Genomic DNA, 10,472 nt, shown 5'->3' on the forward strand with positions numbered 1-10,472 from the left:
GTTATATTTTATTGTAACTTATTAGCTCTTGAAATAAGGTAGAAGGTAATGCAAAATGATCTTAAATAATAAGATACTAATATAATCTAAAAAAGACTAATAAGTATTTTAAGATAAAATAATTTCAATAAATAAATTTTGGAGGTAAATAAAATGTATATGAAATAATATGTTATAACATTTTTATGAAAAAGTAACAAATTGGTAATTTATTGTCATTATAAGTAACTAAAATGTTGCTTTTGAAAACCTAGAAAAATGAGAAATTAGGAATTTAAAAAATATTTTTAATTCAGGTATATTATTTTTTAATTCCTATATTTTTTTTATGACATTTTTTTAATAAATTTTGTAGGTAGTTTTAGAAATTATTTTATGCTAGGTATATAATTGTAAAGATCAGTTAATTAAATATTTAATCATAAAACAAGTGTACGAGTTTTTAGTAAAACAAAACAATGAACTATTGACTTTTGTTTGGTATTATTGTGATAATTATTTTCAACCCTCTCAACTTGATGTAAACTTTCTTCTTAATTAAAAAATGAACAATTTTGACCAACGACTTGAACAAAAGTAAACATTGGCACGCCATGCGAAAACCTGTTTTGCCTTCTCTTCTAACTTCAATTTGTATCCTAAGCAGAGCACAATTACAAGCAATGGCCAACCTTACTTTTTTCCAAATCATTCTTCTTCTTCTTCTTCTCTTCTGTGAAGACTCAATAGCTCAACTTAATAGGATAACTCAACTCCAATCTCTCAACGATGATGGTAAAACGCTGGTGTCTAAAGAGGAAAGGTTTGAGCTTGGCTTCTTCAGTCCAGGAAAATCCAAGAATCGTTATCTGGGAATTTGGTACAAGAACATCCCAATATCTGACACTACGGTTTGGGTTGCAAATAGATGCAATCCCATCAACAGTTCATCTGGCAAGCTGGCTGTAAACGACGATGGCAATATTGAGCTTTCTGGTGTGAAGGGAAGTGTCATTTTGTCGATGAACTTAACGAAAGTGGCCAAGAAACCCAAAATAGAGCTTCTAGATTCTGGGAATCTTGTTGTAACAGAGGAGGAAGACTCAAACTCAGAAAATTATTTGTGGCAAAGCTTTGACTATCCTACAGATACTTTGTTACCGGGCATGAGATTGGGATGGGACATGAAGACCGGTATGAAGTGGCAACTAATTGCATGGAGGAACCCTGATGACCCTTGTAATGGAGAATTAGCTTTGGAGATTGGTAGGGGTGATAAGAATAACAATGACTCCCCAGAATTAGTGTTTCATAAGAATAACGCGGTGTTTTTTCAATCTGGGCCATGGAATGGCCTATATTTCAGTGGTATCCCTTATTTTCAGTCTAATTCGCTTTTTAATTTCTCTGTGATGGACAGAGATTTGGAAGTTTATTTCACTTACAACCTCAAGAATAGATCAACGATATCAAGCATAGTGTTGAATGCAGCGAAAAGCACTTTGGCCCATTTGACATGGATTGAAAGTGAGCAAATATGGGGGTCTAATTTCTCAATTCCTTCTGATGCATGTGACATTTACAATGTGTGCGGAGCTAATGCGAATTGCGTCATATCTAAAGTTCCAATATGCGAATGCCTGATGGGTTTCAACCCCAAGAATGTGGAAGAATGGGATAGAATGGATTGGTCTAATGGATGTGTAAGATCTATATCAATAGATTGCAACGCGAATAGGGTAGATGGGTTTATGAAATTATCTGGTTTGAAGCTGCCAGATACTAGAAATTCATGGGTGGACAAAGATACAAGTTTAAGGGAATGCGAGGGTAGGTGCTTCAGCAACTGTTCTTGTACGGCTTATTCGAATTTGGATATCCGAGGAGAAGGTAGTGGCTGTGTTAATTGGTTTGGTGATATAATTGGTATTAGACAAAATATAGGTGGTAGTGTTGGTGGACCTGACCTTTATGTTCGTACTGCGGATTCAGAGCTAGGTATGTAAGTTTATTATATATATATATATATATTAATCATGATCTGCCTTATTGCTCTTAGTTTGGTAACTTACTTTAAATTTTTACTGTAAAAGCAGTTGACCAAACAGAAGGAAGAGAAGGAGAGGAGGGTCGTAACAGAACAGTCTTGATTGTTTCACTAGTTATTGGAGGAAGTGTTTTTGGAATTGTATTCCTTTTCCTTGGCTGCTGTTGCATTTGCTGGAGAAAAAACTTAAAAGGTAGTGTTTCCCTAATTACTTCTCTTACTCTATAATTGGCGACTATTACAGCAGTTAATTTTTTTTATTAATGTAGTATTTAATATTGGATATAGGAGTAGGTATTAGAAATGTGCATTAAAATATTATACACCTACCTGATATATCTTTTAATACAGCAAGTGTTATTTATGATTGATTAAAAACGCTTGTCATATCATTTACAAAAAAACAAATGATATGCAGAAAGTTGTTCACTCTAGTGCGCGCAGAATATTTGTTATATCATTTGTGCACTTATAATTACTCTTGCGGATCTTTTTGTAATCTACAAACATGAGTTGGTGTTTTCAAAATTACTTTGTATAATGTCGCATTTTGTTTTTTTAAAGAAAAAAAAAAGATATTTTTGATAGCCATTGAGTTGCCAACATAATTACCATGGCTGCATATACCAATTGAGTCAAAATGTTTTTGTTTAAAAAATTACACATTTATTAATGCATTTTGAAAAATACCAACCTATCTTTATAAATTTGGAGCAGTAATTGAAAATTTATTTTCTAATTATTTGAAGGGTAAAACTGTGACAATCTTATGGAAGCTTGAAATTAGCTTTAATATGAATTTGAGAAAACAGAATGCCCTGAAAACTTTTGAATTCCTCTGTGACAGTATATAGGACATACCTATGGACAATAGTTAAAGCAGACCTGTACAGCAACTTTCTGCGCGCACTAGAGTCATCAAATACTTAAAGGATAGCATAAAGCATTAAATTCATACATAATATAGGCCAATAGTTGGTTCCAAACGAAACCTGATCCCTTTAGAAGTAGCTACTATTGAATTCTTCAAGTATAGTTTTATGAAGGTTTTCACAGTAGACCTGTCTTACACCTGAATTATAACTTGGGCCCGAGTTGAATGCAATCTTATGAATGAGCATGTGCTCTTGTAGAAGTTTGCTCTTATATGTTATGCTTGAAATGATTCCTTGCCTAATTTGCTCTCATATTTTCATGTCAAAAACAGAAAAAAATGAAACAATTAGGCAGAATGAAAGCCATGAGGAACTGGATCTTCCTTTGTTCACCTTTTCTCAAATATCCACTGCTACTGATAATTTTTCGGTGAGAAATAAGCTTGGAGAAGGTGGATTTGGACCTGTATACAAAGTAAGCATTTTACATATAGAAAAGATGATAAAGAGTTTGCCTCACTTTTGTTAATTGAGAATTTTGGCAGGGTGAGTTAGAAGACGGGCAACAAATTGCAGTGAAAAGGCTTTCAATACGTTCTAAACAAGGGGTTAATGAGTTCAACAATGAAGTAAAGCTAATTGCCAAGCTTCAACATCGAAATCTTGTAAAGCTTATAGGTTGCTCCATTGAGAGAGAGGAGAAATTGTTGATCTACGAATACATGCCCAACAAAAGTCTTGATCTTTTCATTTTTGGTTAGAACAACTTTTTTATTAAAAGAAATCTTTAAGTACCACACCATTCTGAAATATTTTAAAGTCATTACACGACTAACTTGAACAACCTATTTTGTAGATCAAACACGAGGTATTCTATTAGAATGGCCAAAGCGATACCAAATTTTATGTGGAATTGCTCGAGGACTTCTTTATCTCCATCATGATTCCAGATTAAGAATTGTTCATAGAGATCTCAAAACAAGTAATGTGTTACTTGATGATGGAATGAATCCCAAAATCTCAGACTTTGGTATGGCTAGAACTTTTGGAGGAGATCAAACAGAGGGAAACACAAACAAAGTAGTAGGAACTTTGTAAGTATTATGATATAAAAATATCATATTGTGTGTTAATATATATTTCTTTTTCATGCCTTACATTTCATACTCGGTCCCTGCAGTGGTTATATGGCGCCAGAATATGCTTTTAGTGGCCAATTTTCGACAAAGTCTGACGTTTTTAGTTTTGGTGTAATGGTGTTGGAGATTGTAAGCGGCAAGAAATGCAAATCCTTTAAGCACGAAAGCCACAACCATACTCTAATTGGACATGTAAAGTTTCTAAATCTACCTACATGTTTCTAAATCTACCATTAAAAGAAGATTTTTTTTGGTTCAATCTATTGGGTCGGTTCTCCAGTGGGACTTAGTAGGACCTATAAAAATATATCGCTATAAGATATGTTAGGTGTGCCTCATATAATAGAATAATTTGAACAAATTACAACGAATGACACTTGTGTGTTTTTTATTTATTTCACAGGCATGGACTTTGCTAAAAGAAGAAAGGCCCTTTGATTTGATCGATGTGTTGTTAAGGGACTCGTGTGAAAATCGTGATAAAGTGGTGCGTTGCATCCATGTTGGTCTCTTATGTGTGCAACAAAATCTTTTGGATAGACCTAGCATGCCGTCTGTCGTTTTTATGTTGGAAAATGATAATGTAATATTGCGTCAGCCCAATCCACCAGGCTACTTCATGGACTCAAATTTGCAAGCAAGAGATGAGCTTTCCTTTACTAAGCCTGAGTCAGCATATTCCTCACCAAACACCCTGACCATAACAGCAATCATGGGTCGATAGGTCTATAAAGTTGGGACCATGTTGAAACCCCTAATATTTTATCTGGTAATTCAAGAACCAAGTGAAGAGCGGGGCTCACTAGTGATCATTTTTGCATTTGTTAGTTTATAAAGCAAACAAAACAATCGCCTCTTTTCTTTGTCAGTTTGAATACCATCATTGTAATACAGTAAATTTTGATAATCCTCAAATACATTATCCCGCCCATCCATATGAATGTACAAGGAAAACACAACTTTCAGCAGCAAAAGTCCCTCTTGTTACAACAATCTACCATATGTGTAGTAATTATATATGTAGGTATTTCTCATTCTTTCATGTACTTCTTAAATAACTTTTATAAGAATAATATGTTTATACACTGGTTCTTTGAATATTAGTAGATATCACGAAAAGTCTTTACAATTTCATGTCATTGTCTATCAGGACTAAGAAAAGTAAGAGGCCATAATATGTCAATATATATTAGCAAGCTTTGTGACATGTATGTTGTAATTGAAGTACAAGTTGTGTTAGAGACAGCTATGAATTTGTTATGATTCAGTTAGTTGTTAAGTTGTTAGTTACAATTCTGTTACAGTAGTTTGTTAGTTCAGTTTTTATACTCTGTATAATTTCTGTAACTTAATTCAATAAGATTATCACATTTTCCAAATCTGTTCTTTTAGTCTTGATATGGTATCAGGGCTTTCCCGTCTAAATTATAACCATAGGGATCATAGTTTATTATGTGTTTAGGAAATACTTTAACAACTTTCATAAAGCAAAATGATTTCAGAAATCTTTTCATAATTGGTGCTTCACGCTAGTTTCAAACATGAAAAGTCACCGAAAAGTGACTTATCGTAGGAGGACTTTCGTTCGTGCATACAATTCAACAGCGAGCTTTGTCATCCAAGTGTCAAAGATATCTACAACCCTCTTGGCTGCGTCCTATAAAGAATTTCCCACACAAAAAAAAAAGGATTGGGCTTTGCCCATGTTGATAGATAAAACAAGGAGAAATTTACACCGCATAACGTTTTTGTAACTTAATTACAAAAATAACTTAGCTAATTTAATTTACACATAACCTTATTAGCTTTTTTTATACCGGTGCCGTTTTTGTACTTTTTGAAAGATTTTTTTGTTTCTTTTTTTTAACAACTTTATTTCTTTCTCTTTTCTTTTTAACTTGAATTTTTTTTTCGACCACATCGTTAGTTTGTTGGGCTCAAGAGTGGTACTATCGCGACCTACTCTTCAAGGTGATTATTTTAATATGTGGGAAATATATGTTTTTTTGCCGTCACTGGATAAGATGATCAAAATAAAAAGCAACATTTTAAATTTTTTTTTATATTATGTTAACCAAAAAGTAACTAATGTGTAAACTTAAACAAAATTTGATATACCAATTATATTTTTATTTTACATTTAAAAGATACCATATGGTATTCTAAACAACTTTAAATAACTTTTTAAAAATAGATATTGTTTGATATCTTTTAAATAGAAGATAAAAAGATACTTTTTGGTAACTCACTAAGTTTGTTGGTTGCTTTAAATTTGTGGCATACTAAAAAAATTAGTCATATATCAAAATGTAATCAATTGGTATATTAAATTATTTTCAAGCAACGAAAATGTAGCTTTTAAAAATAACTATGCATGATACTAAATAATATTATTTTTTTAATAAGTTGTTCATGATAACTTGGAATTATAGGATATTTTTTTATATTGGCTTATTAGGATTTTTCCCTTCGAACTATTACCAATCCAAATCGTGCCCCCCGAATTTTTCATCTTGTTAAAAATTCCCCCTGAATTATTCACGTTACTGAAATGTGGGACTTCTGTCCAATTTCACTAACGGCATGGTGATGTGGCAGTTTGGTGGCTGATGTGGTATTGCCTTGTCAATATCTCTTTTATAATATAAAGAATAAATATGATTTTTGCCCCCCAAACTATTACCATTACCAAATTGTGCCCCCCGAATTTTAAAAATTTAAAATTAAACATTCTTTTGAATATTAAAAAAGAAGAAAAAAAACCATTAAAATAAATAAAAAAAATTGATGGTGACAAAAAATTGGCTTGGGTGTTGGGCATGAGTCAGAATGAGCTCAAAGTTGGTTGGGTAGCGCATCGCCAATAGACTTGGCTCATTTGGATCCCTAACGACATTCAGCTTTGGTGTCGCCTATGCTGCCTTAAGTTTTTATTTTGTATGATTTAATTTAATTTAAATAAATTTTTAGTTGAATGCCTTTTATATTTTCTTTTTAATATTCAAAATATTGTTTAAATTTTAAATTTTAGAATTCGAGGGGGCATAATTTGGTAATAGTAAAAGTTCGGGGGGGTAAAATCCTATCTATTTTTTAAATTATATATATGGCAATCCACATCAGCCACCAAACTGCCACATCACCATTCCGTTAGTGAAATTGGACGGAAGTCCCACATTTCAGCAACGTGAATAGTTCAGGGGGAATTTTTAACAAGCCAAAAAATTCAATGGGCACGATTTGGTAGTTGTAATAGTTCGGGAGGAAAAAATCCTAATAAGCCTTTTATATTATATGATAACTAATTAGTTTCTAAAATATACTTGAAGTTAATGTAAAAATATTTTACTAATAACACATATAAATTACATGAGTGACTAAAAAAGTCTATTAAAAAATTTCATATAAAAATTATATGAAATTAGATTTTATTAATAAACTGATAGTAACATATTATATCATATGACAACTGATTAGTTTCTTAAATACGTTTGAAAGTTACCGAAATGTATCTTAAATAATAAAGTGTCATAATATAACATAAAAATAATTAATTTGTATATTAGAGTGAGTACTTAATGGTTACGTTAAATTTATACCCATCTATAGTTACATCGGTTGTAGTCATTGGATTGTAATTAAATGGTTGTAATTAATTCAGCAATTGACTAAAACTATTTAATCAATAGTAACTTGATACTATACTATTTATTTAAAATATTTTGTTTCCTTATAAAACTAATTAAAATTTATTTTATTTTAAAAATAAGTTTAATTATAATTAGTAATTAGTTAAAAAAAAAAGTGAATTTTGTTTAATCATACTCTCTCCCTCTCATCTACAAAGTTTACACACTCATAACCTGATTGAAGATGGTAAACATTTATTCTTTTAATTCTTGTTGTTGTGTTTGATTGATGAATTAATTATGTGACTTGTAAAAGATTAAAATTTGATTGAATCTTTTTTGAAGGTGAGACAAACTTTGGATGAAACTGAGATGAGAGCTGATGTAGTTATGCTAACACATTCTGAGATCCCAAAGGAAGATAAATTAGTTTCAGTTAATGTAATTAGAGAAAAGATTGCTAAATTTGATTATATTTAGTTGTGGGGAGAATATAGAGAGGGGATAGAGAGATCTAATACTCCACAAGATATAATCATCAATGAAAGATGCAGAATTTATTAGCTTTGATTTCTTTTCCATTAATGAAGCATAAAATTGCATCTTTGGAATATTGGTCTTGATTGATCTTGGGATTTTTTTCAAATCCATTTTTTTGTTTTGTTGATTTTCGTATAAGAAGGTGCTGATATATATATTTTTTCAAATAACATTACTTAATTCACTTGAAAACTTAAAGTTATTTAATTACTATGAATAATTAAGTGTTTCGTTTATGCTATTTGTTTCTTTAATAGCTACCAGAAACAAATACACTTATAAAAAGTTAATGGAGGAAACAAAAGAATAAATCCATATACACTAGTTTAAATAATTGTTGCAAACATGAGAAAGTCAGCCTAGAGTAAACTTTCATAATTTTCCTACGTGTGACCAAGGAAATTGGTCTATTAAGGGTAAACAGGTACTCCCATTTTTTGAAGTGCACCATAGAGTTTGCCTTTATTTTATAGGGTGTAAGAGTTAATTATTTATTTAAACAGGACTAAAACATAAAATATAAAGTAATTGAAGGTGCTTACTTATAAAAAAAATTAATAAATTCTTAATTATACAAATTATAATTGCATAATTATTATAGTAATTAATAATTAATTTAATTCTTAAAATAGAAACTTTTTTAATGTTAACCTGTAGACACCTATTATAGCATGCCACTAAAAATGTAACCATTGAAAATTTCTCTTTGTATATATTAAGATGTCTACAAATGAGTTTTGGAGGTAACCAAATTCTTATGAAATAATATAATATAAAAATAAAGCTTTTAATAAAAAAAAAAGTGATCAATTTGTTTCTTATCGGTATCGTAAGTAACTAAAATATAACTTTTTACAACATAGAAAAAACAAAAAATTTCAGGAATTAGAATTTCCTATTTTTTTTCAAAATCCGGTATGCTATGCTGACGTGGTACTAGTATTTATGTAAATAATTTGGTTGAAGGTATTTTTGTAAATACTTTAGATTTTATGTATATAATTGTAAATTTACCTAAAACAAGTTTGTCAAGCATCCACAGGAGTTAGGCCGCTTTAAATAATATTGAATTTATATCAACCACACAAGATGTGCTCTCAAATGAAATAGAACACAAAGTAAGGGGTTTCCTTACCTTTTCGCTTACGGTTATCCTCTTTTCCTTTTGTCCAAGTTCGTTTCAACAACTTCATAGAATCAAACCAACCATATCTTTCAATGATGGTACAACTTTGGTTTCGAAGGATGAAAGGTTTGAGGTTGGCATCTTCAGTCTTGGGAGTTCAAGGAATCGTTATCTGGGAGTTTGCTGGAAGAATGTCCTAGTTCAAAATGTCGTTTGGGTTGCAAATAGATGCAATACCATCAACGGTTCATATGGCTTGCTGGCCATAAACGACACTGGCCATCTCGTGCTTTCAGATTAGAGCAAGAAACAAAAGGTAGAGCTCCTAGATTTTGGACATCTTGTCGTAACAGAGGATGAAGACACTAACCTTGTAAACTATTTGTGGCAAAGATCTTACTATCATTCAGATACGTTGCCACAAGGAATGAAATTGGGATGGGACTTGAGGATCGGACTGAACCAGAGAATGTATCGGTATGGAAGAACTTGGAAGACCTCTATCCCGGAGATTTCACATAGGGGATTGAAGTTGATAAGTCATTGCATGAGTTTGCAAAATTAATTTTAGGAAAGGGAAGGAGTTGGTTTTTCGATCTAGGCCATGGAATGGCCTAACTTTCAATGGTGATTCTCCTTTAAAACCTAATCATATTTTCACTTACTCTATCATAAACACCAATGGCAAACTTTGTTACACTTACAACCTCACCAATAGTCAATGATTTAAAAAATAGTGATGAATTGAAAGAACTTATCAATGCAAAGACCAAGATTGGATACAATTCTGAAATGCAAAGAACTTATCAATGCAAAGACCAAGATTGGATACAATCTTAAAGACTTTGCGAAAGTTAGTAAAGTTTAGAGACTTAGGCTTTATTTATAGAAAAAGGTGGAGTACAGCTTACAACATATATAACAGCTGTAACAAATCAAGAATAAAGATATTACACCTATAAAAAATTGTGTAATGAATAGTAAAAGAGAAGGTTGTTAGCTAATAAACAACCAAAAATTAGCCTAAGTATTATTTTGCTTATCATCCCCTCTCAAGTGAAATGGTGTGGAACACACTTTGAGCTTGGCTTTCAAGTAAGCAAACCGATCAATGGAGAATGCTTTGGTCAGAACATT

The 10,472-nt window shown here is 31.5% G+C and overlaps 1 protein-coding gene across 2 annotated transcripts; it reads left to right on the forward strand.

Moving 5' to 3' along the window:
- The first annotated feature begins 592 nt into the window (after positions 1-592).
- Positions 593-5,138, forward strand: LOC133782565 (G-type lectin S-receptor-like serine/threonine-protein kinase At4g27290). 2 transcript variants are annotated; one of them, XM_062221896.1, is made up of 7 exons: positions 593-1,977; positions 2,073-2,219; positions 3,234-3,376; positions 3,447-3,657; positions 3,758-3,995; positions 4,082-4,232; positions 4,444-5,138. In XM_062221896.1, the coding sequence occupies exons 1-7, from the start codon at positions 594-596 to the stop codon at positions 4,762-4,764; spliced, it is 2,595 nt and encodes an 864-aa protein (XP_062077880.1). In that variant the 5' UTR covers position 593; the 3' UTR covers positions 4,765-5,138. The 2 variants fall into 2 exon arrangements, with proteins under 2 accessions (XP_062077880.1, XP_062077881.1); XM_062221897.1 differs by having other exon boundaries at positions 594-1,977; positions 2,076-2,219.
- The last annotated feature ends 5,334 nt before the right edge of the window (positions 5,139-10,472 follow it).

The sequence above is a fragment of the Humulus lupulus genome, chromosome 6, assembly GCF_963169125.1.
Source record: "Humulus lupulus chromosome 6, drHumLupu1.1, whole genome shotgun sequence".
NCBI lineage: Eukaryota > Viridiplantae > Streptophyta > Magnoliopsida > Rosales > Cannabaceae > Humulus > Humulus lupulus.

Excerpts from the sequence above, each read along its gene's own strand:
- LOC133782565 (XM_062221896.1), top strand. The coding sequence starts at position 594 with ATGCGAAAACCTGTTTTGCCTTCTCTTCTAACTTCAATTTGTATCCTA. Across the intron at positions 2,220-3,233 it reads CTGGAGAAAAAACTTAAAAG|AAAAAAATGAAACAATTAGG; the intron begins GTAGTGTTTCCC and ends TGTCAAAAACAG. Across the intron at positions 3,658-3,757 it reads TCTTGATCTTTTCATTTTTG|ATCAAACACGAGGTATTCTA; the intron begins GTTAGAACAACT and ends CCTATTTTGTAG.